General features: G+C 46.2%; 10 protein-coding genes across 10 annotated transcripts; 6 read left to right on the top strand and 4 right to left on the bottom strand.

Moving 5' to 3' along the window:
- Positions 1-114: 114 nt before the first annotated feature.
- On the bottom strand, positions 115-1207 carry LY89DRAFT_722988 (uncharacterized protein; the record flags this gene model as incomplete). The annotated part of the gene is made up of 3 exons (XM_018218778.1): positions 115-837; positions 888-1026; positions 1093-1207. The coding sequence occupies 3 exons, from the start codon at positions 1205-1207 to the stop codon at positions 456-458; spliced, it is 636 nt and encodes a 211-aa protein (XP_018065490.1). The 3' UTR covers positions 115-455.
- A 1043-nt stretch (positions 1208-2250) lies between these two features.
- Positions 2251-3195, bottom strand: LY89DRAFT_689060 (uncharacterized protein). Its single transcript, XM_018215837.1, has one exon. It carries the CDS (start codon positions 3183-3185, stop codon positions 2478-2480), a length of 708 nt encoding a protein of 235 aa, XP_018065489.1. The 5' UTR covers positions 3186-3195; the 3' UTR covers positions 2251-2477.
- Positions 3196-3304: 109 nt separating this feature from the next.
- LY89DRAFT_689059 (TGF beta-inducible nuclear protein-like protein 1) lies at positions 3305-4732 on the top strand. The gene is made up of 7 exons (XM_018215836.1): positions 3305-3360; positions 3410-3806; positions 3862-3928; positions 3987-4051; positions 4126-4200; positions 4253-4286; positions 4422-4732. Exons 1-7 carry the CDS (start codon positions 3347-3349, stop codon positions 4547-4549), a joined length of 780 nt encoding a protein of 259 aa, XP_018065488.1. The 5' UTR covers positions 3305-3346; the 3' UTR covers positions 4550-4732.
- A 331-nt stretch (positions 4733-5063) lies between these two features.
- LY89DRAFT_689058 (alpha/beta-hydrolase) lies at positions 5064-6530 on the top strand. Its single transcript, XM_018215835.1, has 2 exons — positions 5064-5411; positions 5535-6530. The coding sequence occupies exons 1-2, from the start codon at positions 5158-5160 to the stop codon at positions 6388-6390; spliced, it is 1110 nt and encodes a 369-aa protein (XP_018065487.1). The 5' UTR covers positions 5064-5157; the 3' UTR covers positions 6391-6530.
- Positions 6531-6631: 101 nt separating this feature from the next.
- Positions 6632-8113, bottom strand: LY89DRAFT_654837 (uncharacterized protein; the record flags this gene model as incomplete). The annotated part of the gene is made up of 3 exons (XM_018212316.1): positions 7667-8113; positions 7177-7558; positions 6632-7130 (listed from the first exon to the last, which is right to left on the bottom strand). The coding sequence occupies exons 1-3, from the start codon at positions 7818-7820 to the stop codon at positions 6632-6634; spliced, it is 1035 nt and encodes a 344-aa protein (XP_018065486.1). The 5' UTR covers positions 7821-8113.
- Positions 8114-9814: 1701 nt separating this feature from the next.
- On the top strand, positions 9815-10393 carry LY89DRAFT_739337 (small nuclear ribonucleoprotein LSM2; the record flags this gene model as incomplete). Its single annotated transcript, XM_018220455.1, has 6 exons — positions 9815-9828; positions 9902-9929; positions 9979-10044; positions 10096-10149; positions 10207-10297; positions 10350-10393. 6 exons carry the CDS (start codon positions 9815-9817, stop codon positions 10391-10393), a joined length of 297 nt encoding a protein of 98 aa, XP_018065485.1.
- Positions 10394-11165: 772 nt separating this feature from the next.
- LY89DRAFT_689056 (uncharacterized protein) lies at positions 11166-12689 on the top strand. Its single transcript, XM_018215834.1, has 2 exons — positions 11166-11355; positions 11408-12689. The coding sequence occupies exons 1-2, from the start codon at positions 11350-11352 to the stop codon at positions 12386-12388; spliced, it is 987 nt and encodes a 328-aa protein (XP_018065484.1). The 5' UTR covers positions 11166-11349; the 3' UTR covers positions 12389-12689.
- A 1078-nt stretch (positions 12690-13767) lies between these two features.
- LY89DRAFT_689055 (NADH-ubiquinone oxidoreductase 17.8 kDa subunit) lies at positions 13768-14662 on the bottom strand (the record flags this gene model as incomplete). Its single annotated transcript, XM_018215833.1, has 3 exons — positions 13768-14118; positions 14183-14424; positions 14477-14662. 3 exons carry the CDS (start codon positions 14657-14659, stop codon positions 13977-13979), a joined length of 567 nt encoding a protein of 188 aa, XP_018065483.1. The 3' UTR covers positions 13768-13976.
- Positions 14663-14798: 136 nt separating this feature from the next.
- LY89DRAFT_758900 (uncharacterized protein) lies at positions 14799-15349 on the top strand (the record flags this gene model as incomplete). The annotated part of the gene is made up of 1 exon (XM_018221446.1): positions 14799-15349. The coding sequence occupies exon 1, from the start codon at positions 14861-14863 to the stop codon at positions 15347-15349; it is 489 nt and encodes a 162-aa protein (XP_018065482.1). The 5' UTR covers positions 14799-14860.
- A 304-nt stretch (positions 15350-15653) lies between these two features.
- On the top strand, positions 15654-16679 carry LY89DRAFT_700408 (putative nucleotide exchange factor SIL1; the record flags this gene model as incomplete). Its single annotated transcript, XM_018217119.1, has 1 exon — positions 15654-16679. The coding sequence occupies one exon, from the start codon at positions 15654-15656 to the stop codon at positions 16677-16679; it is 1026 nt and encodes a 341-aa protein (XP_018065481.1).
- Positions 16680-16916: the final 237 nt, after the last annotated feature.

Here is a 16916-nt window from a genome sequence, read left to right as displayed (position 1 = left end):
AGTCAACTTGCTTCTGTCAACGAAGTCGATAATTGCCAATGGTGATCGATCTTACATTATGAATATCTGGAAAAGAACGAGTCAAAAATTGAAGCGTGACTTTCACGTGATATGCCTACATCTCGAAACAAACACGCTGAATAACAAACTTCAAATAGTCCCTGGATCTGATTATTTGACTATCATATGCCTCCATCTTGGATCCAAGATGGAGTGACTGTCCGGCGCCAGGCGGATATGTAAGATCCTCTTCTCAACAGGGTCTCTATAATATGTCAAGAGGTACCTTATATTGCTCAGAAGTTCTGTTTCTGTTTCTGGACCGTTAATCTCGATCGGAGTTTTGGACATCATGCTCGCTGGATTAAGATCCGACTCAAGTTTTTTGACCTATTCCTTGGGCCTTCTTAGCTTCGCTTTGATGAACAGTCTTTCAAGAATATTGTTTCTCCTCTTCATACTAGAACAAATCCATCCTCGTTCGTTGCAGACTGATCCGTATTTGGGGATTTCTGCTCATTCTCGCTCTCTATATCAACCCAATCGTTGTCCTCTTGTACTGATGTCTGTTGTTCGCAGGTTTGTGCTGATGTCGATTTACAAGGAGTCAAGTTGTCTTCGGGTCTCAACCGTGTATCTTGGGCTTGTCGTCGATCCTCATCGCTAACGTGCTCTCCACTTGCCTTAGTACACGGAGATGCATTCATAGCTCGCTCAGAAGTTCGATTATCTTGCCGAAATGATCTCCCACATCGACCCTTCGATTTCTTCGTAGGCGCAGCACCCAATGCCAAGCTCTTAGAGACGTGTTTCTTCACAACAATCTCCTCTGGATGACTGCTACATAATCAGCAATCTTTCATCTCAGACCCGTGTTATGCACATACGTTTCAGGCCTCACCAATTGACGAGCAGTCCTCCACCACACACCGCTAGTTTTATAAGTCTCAGTTGCGGTCAGGTTGTGTCTATACATTCTAGCCGGCATGTTCTCGTATGCTTTGCCGATGAAGTTGTGGGACAGATCTGCGGTCGGGAATTTCAATTTTCGTCTTTAATTCCAGGCAAACCAATACCAGTAACCTGGTTCACCTTCATTTCGAAAGCGACTTTCGCCTGGTACTCGGGGAGCCTTCTTCTTCGGTTGTGGTTTGGGATTTGAATGTCTGACGCCTGGGTTGCGTTGTTGAGAGTATTGTCCCGCCATCTTGTGACTGATTGATTTTATTTCAATTATTTCTGAATTGAGAAATCAAAGTTGTGGGGAATTTACGGAGTATAAATGTTCCTTTAGTAGTCGAACTAAATTCGCGGCGATGCAGGTGAGTCATGCCGGTTGAAGATGACGATGCCCCTTTTTAAGCGAGGCTGTGTAGGGCTGAGCCGCCCTTTTTGTAGGCATGCACTCTTTGTGTCAATGGGAACCTAGAAAAAACGTCCCCGAGTCGTGTTGAAGCAAGAAGCGCCCTGATAGACAGTACGGTATCAAATGATTGAGACCCCCAACCCAGTCCTGATACGCTTTCCAGTCTTGACCTGCCACTTTCTCTTTGAGATATACATATCTTTTGGCTTTGAGGAAGAAAACCCTCAGACTCGAAGAACTGCTCCATACAGTTGTTGTGGGACTACCAATGCTATGAGTAAGCGTTATGGCCAATGTGGTACTTATGCTGACAGTGGAGAGATTTGATATACTTTGCGAGAAATATGAAGGAACTAGTTCGTGTGATGGACGTAAGAGTATATATACGCTGCAAGCAAGAACATATTCCTTTCAAAGGGTGATTATGATGCTGAATGACGAAGAGCACGCGCGAATTGAAGCTTCAATGATGTTGGTAGAGTTTGAACAGCTCTCCTCGCGCATCCAGGAATCTGAATCTAAATCTTTTGGCTTAGCAGTCGTCTAACTTTGGACAGTAATATGCCATGAAATATGGAAACATGCAGAAAACAAGATGACATGCTTTAGAGGAATGCGACCCCAGAAATTGCTTGTCTTTGTTCTTCAAAACAACTTCTTAGAGTTTTGTGCCGAGGACTCGAGGAGCTTTGTTCCAGTCAAAGCTAACAGGGAATTAACACGATGGCTCCTAGCCTTTGGTAGGTGCTACCATTCTTCAGAATCATCTGATGATAGTAAAGCTCGGTGAGAGATTGAGAACTGACACTAGTCTGTATATTCCGATCATTAATAGGTTGTAGAACTGAATGTAGTGGAACTAGGCGTGAAGGACGATTGGATCTGTAGAGATTGAGTATTCAGAAGGTCAACTCGAAATTTTGAAGGCTATGTTCTGGTGAGCTCCAACAGTGCTGGTACAGTTCCTCACATGTTCTATCATGTACAATAATATACAATGTCTCTCGACGAAGGTTATCGTCGACAGACCACAGCCTTGCATCTCCTCCATCCCAATGATTTCACCACATCCGCATTTCATCGACATCTTAACCAAGTCCAATATCGGCCACTAACCTTCCCTCAGCTCATCGATATTCTTGACTCTCAATTCGGCAATCTTCAATATCGTAAACTTATGCTTGCTCCTGACCGTCTTGACCTTCCTGTTCCTCCGCTTCGTCTTTTCCTTAATCCTCATCGGTTCTGCCTCCGTGCCAATAACTGTCGCCCTACATTGAAAGATCCGCTCGTCTAGATATGGTGTTCCCTTCAATGTATAGTCTCTTGATCCCAGGCTCGACGCTCGGTTCAGCCGTAAAACATCGCCCGGCACAACGCCCGGCATTTGGAAAGGTAATCGAACGCTGTCTCCTTTTCTGACAAGATATGGCTTCCCGTGGATGTGGATGCTTATATAATGTTCCGGTTGGACTGCAAGGAGTGGCAGCATCTCCTTAACAGATGCATCGAGTGTGAGAGGAGTTGCAATAGGAGGTGGTCGTAGAGGTACAGATCGGAGGAGCTGCTTCTTAATAGGGCTGGCAGTGGGTGTCGCAGGATTTGCAGATGCTGCTGGAGCTACAGCTGGAGGAATTGAAGATGAGTCGAGAGCAGGTTCGACATGCTGGGTGGTAGAATTGAAATATCGAGCGCGACACGGTAATAGGAACGTAGGTGGGAGTGACGAGGATGGTATATGGTCCGAGATGGACCGTTTTAGTGTCCTGCTGAGCATCTTGGAGTTTGGCAGAGAAATCTGCGAGCCCAATTCAATCATGAATTTGCAAGTCGTCGGACGGTTGAAGCTTTCGAATTGCAATTTAGCTAGTCCCAAAGTGCACTAGTGGATCAAGAGTTTCTCGATAAGATCTTATCAAATAAATTCTAACCCACCACGAATTTTATAAACGCTTCTCAAACCCCATAGGATTGCCCATCATGCCTCAAAATGAGTAAGAACTGCCCTAAACACTCTCCTGGTCTGATTCTGACGCTATGCAGGTACATGGAAAGGTGGAAGAAGCTGCATGGTCGCCGCCTCGACCACGAAGAGAGAGCAAGAAAGAAGGCGGCTCGAGAAGGTCATAAGGCTTCTGAGGATGCGCAAAAGCTTACGGGTCTCCGAGCGAAATTGTACCAGAAGAAGAGACATCATGAGAAGATACAGATGAAGAAGCAGATCAAGGCCCATGAAGAGCGAAACGTCAAATCATCTGCACCAGCAGAACCTTCAAGCACGCCTCTGCCTCAATATCTCCTCGATCGATCGAATCCTACAAACGCAAAAGCTCTGTCGAGTGCTATCAAGAACAAGCGCAATGAGAAGGCGGCCAAATTTTCGGTTCCATTGCCAAAGGTCCGAGGCATTGCGGAGGAGGAGATGTTTAAGGTGGTGAAGGTTTGTGCCCTGGATATATTGTGTGGAATGATCAAATGGCTAACGGTGCTCCAAGACCGGAAAGAAGACAGCGAAGAAGGGATGGAAAAGAATGATCACCAAGCCAACATTCGTGGGACCAGGTCAGCAACATAATTCAGATTCTTTACGTCCCCACACAACAGTACTAACTTGCCCTAGACTTCACACGACGACCTGTCAAATACGAACGATTCATTAGACCTATGGGACTTCGCTATAAGAAGGTATGAGGAATAGCTATTGCAGACGAACAGCACAACTTTCCACTACATTTCCGTGATATCTAACAACAAAATAGGCAAATGTGACGCACCCAGAACTAGGTGTAACCGTACAGTTGCCGATCATCTCAGTCAAAAAGAACCCCCAGAATGTGAGTGTGCAAGGCCTTTATTTGAGACGACGTCAACTGACTTACCATGTAGCCGATGTATACGCAACTTGGTGTCCTCACAAAAGGTAAGAGAGGTCAACACCAATACCTTTCTAGCGCGACGTCCAGATTCATGTTCCATCACTTGACCTCAATTTGTTACACCATCCCCTCTCTTCTGAATGATCTCAGAACCAAATGACTGACTCTCAAACTCTCAGGTACCATTATCGAAGTCAATGTCTCGGAACTTGGACTGGTTACTGCTGGTGGTAAAGTAGTCTGGGTAAGTCATGTTTGCTTTATGTTCAAGATTCAACCACTCCCAAAGTTTAATTTAGAAGATTAAGAGAGCTCCGAAACCAGAGATCTGCTTGGCATTAGACCGGCCCAAGTCTGCTTGTAAATACGTTCTTGATACTAATACTACGTAGGGACGGTGGGCCCAGATCACAAATAACTGTGAAAATGACGGCTGCGTGAATTGGTAAGTTTCCTGTGTCCTGTCACCCAGGAGAATCTAATCTTTCATAGTGTCTTGCTCGTCTAATTTTGCGTCGTCCCAGCTCGTCGCATTGCATGGAGTCTAGGCGTTTGGGTCTACAGAAAAGCAAAGGGAGGTATCTTGAGATGAGGAAAGGCACATGTATTTGATATAGAAGTCAAATCAAGACAAGCCCTTGAAGCATCAGCCGAATTGTGACAGTTGGGCGGAGTTGTCACGTGACATGTGCTACGATTGCTTAGAAGCAAGAATTGACGGATCATGATTGGCCGGCTCGTATTGGCGAAAAAGTGGAATTCGCCCCGCCAGCATGTCAACCATTCAAGACCAGGCAGCCATAGTAGTACCTCCGTAGGCTAGTGAATTCAACAACATAAAATCATCAAGCCATGTTTCGAGATATCAATTTTTGACATGTGTCGTTTTGAGACCAGAATAAGATTCTACCGATTATGTCAAACATTTCCGCAGCAGAAGAGCAAGCCATTGAAGCTATTGCTCCTAGAAAACTGCATCAAATATTTACACTACCAGCAACAGACAAAAATGAAGCGTTGAAAGTTACTTACTCAATCGCCGGTCCTGACATTGGAGAAGATGTGCCAACCATCTTTTTCTGTGGTGGCATGTTCGGGACAAGATATATGGCAATGTGGTACAATCTGTTTGCCGAGAAACAGAGAGTGAGGATTATATTTACAGACAGGTTAGTAGTGACCGATACATTGCGATTCATTGATTCTTGCGCTGGATAGAACCGGATTTGCACATGATTGACCTCTTCTGTCTTGTTCAGATTATCTGTAGCTCTAGCTAACAACCACTAAAGACCTGCATTCGGAGGCTCAACACCTGTACCAATCTCACAACGTATCTCCACATTCCTAGAGACCGTCCCAGCCCTTCTCAAGCATCTCAACATCTCACACATCCATCTCGCCTCCCACAGCGCAGGCACAACCTACGCTCTCAACCTCCTGTGGCATCGTCCCGATCTCCTCTCGCCTACCAACCCAACAGTCCACTTCTTCTCGCCATGGGTCCATCAATCCATCTCAGGAGTCTCGTTCCTCTCCGCTGCCGCCAAGCTCCCCGATCCCTTGCTGGATCATTGGAATGGTGTAACATCGTTCATCATTCAACGTGCAAGTCCCGCTTTTGCCAGCTCTTCTGGAGTACTGAACTCGTTTTCGGGGCTATTTAAGAAAAGCTCAATTGAAGCGGAGAAGAAGGCCGAAGAGGAGAGGAAATGTTTGGAATATTATGGGATGAGCTTAGAGGTTAAAGATCAGGTGTCCAAGAAAATATTCAAGTATGCATTTGCGGAGAACTCGAAAGGAGGGAATGATGAAGCGAGGTTGTGCATGAAGTCTGTAGAAGGTTGTCATTGGGATGCTTGTGAAGATTATGAGGAATTAGTTGGGAAGCTGAAGGATTTTTGGGCGAAGAAGGTGCAAGATGGAGGGAAGAAGTTGAAAGTCAAGATTATTCTTGGTGAAGAGGATATAATGATTGGTGCAAAGGGAAAGAGATATTGGGAGGCTTGTTGGACACAAGAACGATGTGGTGATGGAATAGAGGTGGATTCAAAAGAGTTGAAGGGTGGTGATCATGAAAGTGTGATTGACGCTACGAAAGGGCCATTTGCCGATATGTGTACTGTTGTAAAGGAAGGTGGGAATTAAAACGAGAAATGTTTAACATGATCATTTGCTATTTGAGTAGTGACGGTCATACTTCGAGACGTCAAAAATAATTAGCCATATCAAAGCTGCAGAGTATGATAGGAATCTCATCATGACGATCTTCTGTACTTGGCGGTATTTCAGCTTTTCAACCACAACTCGTCTCATTGTAACCTGTTTCGTAAATTCACCATGCATTAATCTCCAATATCAACTAGAGGAGGCACATTCTTGTTTCTGTTCAGCTTGGTGCTGAAGGCGCAAGGAAAGGGCAAGAAGCTGGAGTTGAGGAAGCCATCTCAGTGTGAACAGCCGAGGCCGTCTCCTCTGAGGTAGGGGTCTCTTCAGGTACCGATTCATGGGCCTTCGCTCCGGATTTTTCAACCACAGGAACGACAGGCCCAGTTACAGCAGCTTCATGTGTCATCTCGGGCGACGGGAACACCTTTTCGAAATCCTTTTTGGCTTCAAGAGGCGTGCTTTCCGGTTCGTCGGTTGGAGTTCCGCTTTCTGCATCATATCCTTCACCGTGAAGCTGTGTTGTAATGTCCTCGCCAGGCTTGGGAACATGGATCGTCCTGGTCACTTCCCCGGAGGGTGAGATCTGGCGGAACATTTCCAAAGGATCAAACCACGTCTCAACAGCTTGAAGGCGGACTTTATCGTCGACTTTGGCGATGGTAATGCCTTGGATATCGATTGGCCCGTCGTGAGCCTTAACAGTAACTTTCTCTCCCTTGCTGTGGAATTTTAGGGCGTGCAGAAAATCGGAGGGACATGACTCACTCATTATATCCAACATAGTCATTCTTCATTACTCCCCAATGTCGCCACTTGAAAGCAACAGTAGGTGGTCCACTGTACACTTCCAATACCTCCCAAGCAAAAGTCGGCATCATACGCTTGAAGGTCTTGTGGCTCGATGCAAAGTCTGACTTTGTTGGATCGTAGTAATCATTCGGTGTGATGATAGCATTGTATGTGCCCACTTTGAGCATGTGCTCCGCTGATTGAGGTGGTCCGCCGTTGATGGAAAATGTGTAGTTTGGTCGGTCAATTGTTCGCCAGTCATCAATTTCCGGTTTGAAAGATGCCTCTACCTCCCAATTCTTGACCAGGTTCTCCACTAAGTTTGGCAGACTGGCTGCTTCATGGCTTTTGGTCTTGGCTATTAAATGTCAGACAGCACAGTTCGTGAAAGGGGGGTAATTTGAGGAAATGTAAATGAATGCGCATGGAGAATTTCATCTGGAGCAATTTTTGGGATCAAACTTACTCGCTTCGTACACCTTTCGTGTGTTGGTGTAGTCTGGTGCTCGGCCATACCTCCATTTGGCGCTGTCGTCTTTCAGAGTGGCATTTGGGTCGAGGAGATAGTCAGGCAAACCAGGTGCCTTTGGCGGAGATACCTCTACGTCTGCAGCGGCCATGAAGAGAACGCTCAAGAAAAATTGATATTATAAATAGACCCAGTGTTCAGTTGAGACTACCTATACCGTTCACTTGGTAGTAAAATAAATACGATAGTTAATCAATTCAGGTATCCCAATGTACACAATGAAATCAAGACAAAAGTAGCTGGAACGAGATATGTATTTGGGAAAAGTCCTTGCCTTGCCACATAACGGCTCGCCTACTTGCATGAGACCGAACATGTGAAGGCGGTATTGAAGAGAGCGAGAATAGAAGCAGCTGCCCACTTAGATCATCTGCGCCTCGAAGGTGCAGCCAGGCTACTGATCTGTGAGACATTAGAGAGTGAGGAAAATCAGATGAATCTGTGCTCCTGTGCAATGGCAAGAATAATCCCTGACGCACGAGGTTCTCGATTCGACCCTGCGGGAGACGTGCAGAATGCGGACCCCAGATCCTTGTTGTGTAATTGGCGAACATGATCCTTTCATTTGTTGAAGGCTTGTACGGAGTCCTTCCGGCGGCCACCTTGTAAGATCTTGAATCTAGATTTAATATACGCATTTACTCTTGTGCATGGAGGCTGATTGTTAGCCAGTATCCGCTCTCAACGTTATCGGCTTCCACGAGCCATGGTTTTATACCAACGCTCTCTCCAGTACGTATACGAGCCCGATGCTGAGGGCTGAAAATAGCAGATACAGGACTATATCAAAAGCAAGTCGGAACAAGGTGATCAAAGAAAGAAGACCTGCTCCTTCTCCTGATAGACTGGGTACCAATCAGGGCTGAAATACATGCCTTTTAAAATCCACGACACGGATATATACATTCCGATAATTTATCATATCAGCTTGAGCAGAGACGGTAGAAACACAAGCAAGGCAAGGTATTTGCATCGTACTTGTGCAAGCTCGCTTCCAGATACTCTATGAGCGATCATAAATGTTTTGCAGCGGGAGACAGATCCAGTGAAGCAGGGGTTCACACTAGTCATGTTGCGTTTTCCGGCAAGCTAGGGCTATGCAACGAATCCTAACGCTGTATTGGTCGAGACTCAGACGGCTCGGCATAGTCAGATGCACGTCGACACATTCTAGACGTGCACTCTAACTGGATTCAGAAATTCAAGTATCATATTGCCTCTCGTGCAGAGCAGAATGAGAGCCTTCTCGAACTTTTGCAAGGAAAGGAGGTATCCTTATGCAAGTCTCGGATGCTGCCCGCACAGCACTCTCTCAACCTGCGGCATTCCTCATCTAGACCGGGCTGATCATAACACGATGTGAATTTTCATAGTAACTTTCTAACTTTCTGTTGCTCTCCCAGTCATCTGAGAGTTGTGACTGTGAAAGACGTCACATTAGAAGCAGAGATTGTAATAAGGAATCTCACAGATGTCAGGCTCTTTTTGGCAGCTGTGCCATACTAGAGGAGGGGCTTCTATCGACCTGACAATCGCATGGATCAGCTGGACTTAGCTTACAGTTGAGCAAGAGAACTGGAAGAGTACCAGAAGTGCTCATTGACGTATTTGGTACACCCCACCTCCAAATCTCCAGACATGGCTTGAAGACGATTAGGATGCGCAGGCTGATTCGAATGCATGCATCCACTTGGACCAGACTGGTAACACCACGCCTACAATCCAAAAGCCCATAAGTTTATTCTGCATCTGGACCGTTCAAGGTCATTGGGTGTCTGTCACTCTACGGCTGCAATGTAGTGCACAGTTCCGTGTCGGACAACATGAAAACGTCGTCGGCTATGTCCGTATACGACAGGATATGAATTCGAAAAGAAAGTCATTGTCTCTCACTGACACTTGCGCTTGGCGGACGGCTCTCCTCGATCCGTTGTATTGCCGTGAGAGGTGAAGGTGTACGGAAAATCCACAGGTTCGGACTCAAGGCAGAAAGTTGTTGATGCCTAAGGTTGGCGATCTTTGCAATACACCTTAGCATTACACAACCAGAAACAAACACTACTTCCACGACTCGAAACTTCCAAGATGCTGTTCTTCAGGTATGTGATCTTTGTCCGCATGTTATGCGACACACAAAAAGTACTCGAATGCTAACATTCGTCTCTCAAACAGCTTCTTCAAGACTTTGGTTGACCAAGAGGTGCATATGAATGGATAAAGACGAGGCGCGCATAGCTAATGGATCCAAGGTTACGGTCGAATTAAAGAACGACATCTTACTTCGGGGCACATTGAAGAGCGTCGACCAATACCTTGTATGAATTGTCTGGGCCTGGGTTCTGCAGCGAAACTGATTCTAGTTGTAGAACATCAAATTGGATCAAATCTCCGTGGTCGACGAACTAAAATACCCACATCTGGTTGGTTGGAGCTTGGAAGGAATATCTATGCATATATGCTAACATGGAATGCGGTAGTCCTCGGTCAAGAACGTCTTCATTAGAGGCAGCGTCGTGAGATATGTTCACTTGCCTGGCAATGCGGTAGACACAGCACTCTTGGAAGATGGTGAGTTACAGATTGCCATTTTTCTACAGCAGATGCTAATGAGTCATGATAGCAACCAGGAGAGAAGCTGCCAATTCAGGAGGAAAAGCCAAATGATTCGCACAACGATCAACAGGAAATCTAGACACTGGGCTTGACCTGGATCCCTTTAGAGCGATCGTAATTTCCAGAGGTTCCGCAAAGCAGATGGACGTGCTTGACATAACGAACGGCATGAACGTTGCACGGATTGGCATTTGAGGTTCGTCATAAATGGACTGATGCAAATCGAAGATGATGGGATGGTATGGTATGGGATTATGGGGCGATGGCACCGGCGTTGAAAAGCGTTTATTACGAGCAATGCCCAATAAAACCTGGCCTCCGGAGCTGACATCCAAGCTATTCGCCTTCTTATCCAAATTATAATGGTGCCCGTTGGAAATTTCAAGCATATCTGCAACGAACAGCAGAACTTTTGTGGCCCGTAGATTGTTGACTTGGTGAGCTGATGTTCCAAGTTAAATACCAGTCAACATATGCTTATCAGAAGTCACCATCTTCAAATTTGACAATGAATTCGGTTATACTTTGGCTACAGTCGCCATCAGATATGAATCTCTCTCCTACTTACCCCGCAATGGAAATGTCCCAGACGAAAAGAACCATGACACTCGATTTTCTTACCAAGAGTCTATTTTTGAAGAACGTGATGATGCATCCATTATCTAGGCATTGTTTGGGTGCATGTTTTCAAGCTGCTTTCTTATTTCTTGAGGACTTAGCTGCCAAGAAGTGAATTCTAGACCGGGATAAAATGAGGCTGAAAGCTCACGTGCCTCCGATAACAACTTCCAAGTTGTTCCTTCTCGCGAACTCCCAAAAATAAATACCACACACGACACCTAGAGGCGCAGTACGACTAATCCGGCTACAACTTGCATACTTGCTCACGAGAACACCTCTGCTGAGATGTTTTTATGAGCCCACCCTCACCAGCAAACCACGCGATTCGCGTCTAGGATTGTTGATTGCCCCTTCGCCGTTTGTTCATTCTGTGCGTTCTCGCCACAATGCCGGTACGTTCTCTTTGTCCTCGAAAGTCAAGAGCATACTTACACAATGATCAAGATTGGAGATCTTCTTGCCCAGATCACTGGGGAACCCAGTCCCACCGAAACTACACATGCCTCGACATTCCTTCCGCCAAAGCGCAAAGCCGACGACCAGTTGCGCAGACCAGTGAACAAGGTACAGAGGACGGAACCCACTACAACTATTCTCAGCAAGCCTGTCCCTAATAACGCTCGATCTCTGTCTGTGGAAGGGCCGCTCTCGAAGATTAAGCTGGGTTCATCTGCTCAGAAGCCAACTGCGTCAGCGACCTTCAAAAATGGACGACCGACACCGCCACTTGCCAACGATGCGCCAAAGGCTCCCCCGAAGAAGGGATCATTTGCAGAGATCATGGCTAGAGGGAAAGCTGCGCAGTCAACTTTAGGGCAGGTGGGAAAGATCCAGCACAAGAAGATTGAGAAGATGCCCAGTAAACGGGAGCGAGAGGAGATGAAGGCCCACAAGTCATCGAATATCGCAAAGAATATGGCTCCTGGTAGCAAATTCAACAAGGCACCTCTTCCTAATGCTCGGGATGGACGTAATGGGGCGAAGGAAAGTGGTAAAAAGGCCCCACCTGAGCCGGAGAAGAAGATTAAGAAGGCAGCTACTGCAACGACTGGGTATGCTGGAACGGCTCGTCCAAAGCCAGGAGGTGCAAAGGGTCCCGCTAGATCTTCAGCATCAGCATCGTCTTCACGCTATGATAGAGGGTCTGATAGAGGTCGATATCGTGATGACAGGCATGGCTCGTCTGCACGTTATGCCTACGTTAGCGAAGAGGAAGAGGATGAGGAAGAAGAGGAGAGAGAATATGACTCTGATGTGTCTTCTGATATGGAAGCTGCTGCATTCGAAGTGGATGAAGAAGAGCAACTCGCTAGTCGAATTGCTCGACGTGAGGATGCCGAAGCTCTTGCCGAGGAGAACAGGTTGAAGCGAGAGAAAGAAGAGAAACGAAGACGACTGGCTGCTATGGCCAAGTCAAGACGCTGACACCAGCAATCAATAATGATAATTTGGTCAATGGACTAGACGAGAGACTGAATATGGGCATTTTGCTCTTGGTGGTTGCTTGCATTTTGCGAGATGGGGCTGGGGGATAGGCATTGTCTGTTAGCGGGTCAAGGCGTCAAATGGTCACCAGCATTGAAGGCGTATATTTCCTTCAGGCTGCAACGCCAGTTGTGAATAGTGTTTCAGTGAGCAATGATATTAGCACCAATACTTGCCATCCCCCCAGAGTGAGCGCTAGTCTTAAGACTTTTAAAAATTTGGGAATTATTCTAAACTTGACAAAGACTTGATTTGATGGTAGATAAATGAATCCTTGATTCTCCTTTGTTCCTTGATCACAAAGCAGTTCCTTCAAGTCCCGCTCTCTTCAACACGTCACAGCTTTTCAACCATATCATGCTTTCATCTCTAAGAAGACATTTCGTTCGTGAACTGATTGGAAACTAGTTCACAATCTTCTGATCTTCTCGTATATTTGTACATTTCCAATATCTCCATCACCTTACTCCTCCTTACTCCCTTACTCTTGCAAAAAGCCTCCACGTTGCCATTCTTGCATCTACCATGAATAGGCATTCATTACAAATCGAAAGGGTGGTCTGTAATAAGGTCATGCGGGATTCCAACTGGACTCCAGAATTTGGAAGTTGGGAAATCTCTTTGAAGCCCAGGGACATTGACAAAAAAAAAAAGGACAAAAATAGAAAACGAAAACTAAACCGGCAAAAACTCTATCAAGAGAAACCCAACTTAATGGGTCTCTATCTATTTAGAGAAACCTAATTTAATAGGTTTTTTGTGGGAAGGAGTTTCTTGGGAGCTACCAGAGCCCATTAGTTTAGGAGGTCATCACGGACCCGAACCATTACACCATCTTGTGGTTCTTGGAATAAGATTCGCTTATTAAAATCTATAGAGGTAGCTAGCTTAGCGGCGACTTTTTATGGGAAGCTAAGAGGAATATATCGCTTGCATTTATGGCAGACAGGATTGATTTTTCTCCAGCATGGGGTATCATAATCAGGCGATCATATTGGTGGAGCTCATGTCTAATAAGATAATGGACTGTGTATATTGTTTTTCATTTTCATTTGCAAGTTTGGCTTTGAGTCACAAAGCAGTCAAGCACCTAAGATTTTCGATGTGCAACAGAAGTTGGCATTGATGTTATCAGGGAGATAAGCCGAGTCACTGCTCTTTCAAGTGCTCTATTCACAACAAAGTCTAAGTGAAGGGTCTGGCAGCAGGTTAATTTTGCTTTGGGAAAGACACCAAATGCCGAATTCTCTGCCTCAGAATGCTACAGCAGATTCTTGGAAGTAGCATAGAAGTGTACTGGCAACATAAAATTCGTACGAGGCAATTCGGCGATAGTCATAAGCAGTAAAAGCAAACGACGCATGTTTGCTCCAAGTACGCCCGCTTGAGCGATGTAAAAGATTTAAAGTCACCGAATCGAGAGTCAACAAAAAACATACAGTCCACATCATACCACAAAACGACAGATGCATAGCAGAAGTAGAAGATCTCATATGTACGGGTATTCATCTCTTCTTCCACTGGTCCGTTATGATGCCTTCTCAGCCAACGCCCTACCCTTCCTCTCTTCCTCATCCGAGTTCAGCTTTTCGTAATGTGCCACCAATTGATCCATATTCCTCGGTCCCTGGCCCGCCGAAACGTTGTGTGGTGCTCCTGTGTTGAAGATTCTATACATCACATCAGCTCTATATCTCCTAGACCCAAGCGTTGAATAAAAGAGAGGGAACATACTCAGGAAACCTCAAGTTAACATGCTTGCTTCCCTGTGAGCTCTGGAACAGATTCCGATCAAAGGCAGCTTGTTCAATAGCAGCAGTATGCAAGGTGTTTCGTGCCACCCATCGCTCCTTGTAGTATGAGTAGCTGTCGATGATCTTTGAAAGGCCTGGGAGTGTTCCATCCGAGGATGGTCGAGAGAATGTGTAGACGCATAGGGTGACGGGGATAGCTGCAAGGACGAAGTAGAAGGCATTCTGTATCTCGTCAGCTTCCAGAGCAAGATTTCAAAGAATCGGAAGAACTCACGCCTAGAGATTCCGCCTTTGGTCCAGCGTGATGGTGGTCATGCTCCGTACTCGATCCCGCGAAATGATGTACCTCATCCCCCGTCTTTCCATGTTGACCTGTCGAATACCGTTTCGTGACTCTGGATATCGAAGCAGGGGCTCGTGCCACGCTTTGAACAGCCTTTCTCCGTAGCTGGAACATTTTGTTGTTACTCAATTGCTCCTTCAACTCATCTTATCCAAAGCTGTGATGTTCGAAAGCGGACCTCGTTCGCACTCTAGCTTAGTCAGCCAAGACGGTGACTACCGGCAGAAATAAACCCTAGTCCAGAAACGAATAACAGCTCAGCTTGTCATCGACCAAATTTCAAGATGGACGGGACCGGACACTTGTCCTCAAAAAATGGCTTCTAGTAATATAGAAGACATCCTCTCTTTCGCTTCTAGTGATAGAGAAGACATCCTCTCTGGGACTATCGACGATAGTGAAGACATCCTCTCTTGGGCTATCGACGATAGTGAAGACGATCTCGAAGACGACACCGAATCTCTTGCATCTTTAGAGACCGACGACGGACAAGATCATCCTCCAGAGAAGGTACTGGCGCAAACCACTTCGAAGAACGGATTTACCTGGTTTTTGGTCAAGTGGCGGGATTGTCCAGTGCTGAGATCAAGTTGGGAAGGAGAATCACTCTTTATACGCTGTCCAGAGATCTATGAAAGCTGGAAGGTGGAGAGGAAGAGACAGGCTGAGGGGAAAAGCCAGCCACTGGAAATTGAGGCTTTCAATAAAGCAGTGAAGAAGCTCGAGACCGCGGAGAGGCAACGAAGGCTCCTACGGAGACTGAAGCGCAAAGTCAATCGTGTCCTTTCTATTGTGACAGATTGAAGGCGACGTGGTCATTCGATCGACTTATAAAGGACATACTCTTGCCAGACAAGCACATACAACTATACATCCATACACGATGGTTCGGATATCGGTTCAAGGCTTATTGGGCCTGGCATGGTTAACATTGCCTCTGGTCGCTCAAGCCATGTCTGCACCAGTTGCGCCTTCACCACTAGCAGATCATGATCTTATCTGTTCCCCAACAGATGTAGCAGACTGCTATCCTCGAGTTTTCCAACCAACGAAAGATTTCCAAGCCATCCGCGAAGGACAAGATCTTCCAGCTGGTCTCCACGTACGGATGGACATATATGCGGGCACGAAAGAAGCCCGACGCAACATCCCAATGGAAGGAGAAGAAGCCGCTGCTGTCGAAGCAGCACTATCAGATCTCCCTGTTGAACAATCGATTGTAGTTGTCGACCAACCAGTAGCCGAAGAAGATACCAAACCCGCCCTCCGAGACCAAGTCCCCATCAACCCTCCAACCTTCGACACAGCAGGCAAAATTCTCCCTCCTCCACCTTCCGCAGACGGAACCGAGATGGGTACATTCCAAAAAGCAATGTTAGCCGTTAAAATGGACGCACGAGCCTTTGACACCGCGCTCGATGATCTTATGGAACTCTCACACGACATCTACTACGGTCTCGAAATCGCCAAAGACGGTCCCATTGTCGAGAAATTGATCTGTCTCACCTTAGGAAGTGGGTCCGAGAAGATTCCAGCAGGAAAAGCAGGACGAGAGCATAAAGCTGCCTCGATCCTCGCCAGCTCAGTACAAAACAATCCCACTGCATTGAAAGAAATCGTGAAATGGGGAAGAATGGTCTTCCACCCAATCTGTTCGGAAGCGAAAAAAGGCGAGAAGCCCAATTTCGTAACAACGCTTCGTACTAGACTTGGTCGAGAAAAAGACGCCGGGGCTCTGAAAGCTAAAGTTGGGGCAATAAGCGGTCTTCTCCACGATGAGAGCTTTCGTACCCAATTCCTCGAGAATTCGGGCATGGAGTTACTGCTTGCCATCTTTCTGAAGAAAGGAGAGGACTTTGATCCCGTTCGGAGGAAAGTGGCTCAACTTGTCACAGACAATTTCCTCGATGAGGGGATGGGTGCCAAGGTGGGCGTTTGGCCGAAGATGCCCGTTACAGAAGCGAAGGTTTGCAAGGAGAATAAGGAGAGGATGTTAGAGGATGGATGCTGGGAGTACCATGTTGGTGCTTTTGGGGAGCAGAAGGGGAAGTTGGCGTGGGTGAAGGAGTTTGAAGTGTTGTTGACAGAGCAGAGGGAGAAATTTGGGGATTCGATTTTGGATCGGGAGTTGTGAACTAGGTCGCTAGAGAGCTTATTTTGCATGAATTCGTTGCGCGTATATCATTTGCGGCTTTTAGAATGCATTATAATCTTTTTCCTTACGAACATGGGGACAAAAGTCCGTGCGTTCAGGGCATCAGAATCATGAATTTTATTAATTAATTAGCTGTAGACCAGCCACATCGCTTAATTAAGTCGTGTACCCAGAAGTCCTGCTGCTCAATAAGCCCATTGATCCATTCCTGAGGAA

Source organism: Mollisia scopiformis (genome assembly GCF_001500285.1).
Source record: "Mollisia scopiformis unplaced genomic scaffold LY89scaffold_24, whole genome shotgun sequence".
NCBI lineage: Eukaryota > Fungi > Ascomycota > Leotiomycetes > Helotiales > Mollisiaceae > Mollisia > Mollisia scopiformis.
The sequence above is the reverse complement of the archived record's forward strand: the minus strand, read 5'-3'. Positions and strand labels throughout refer to the sequence as shown.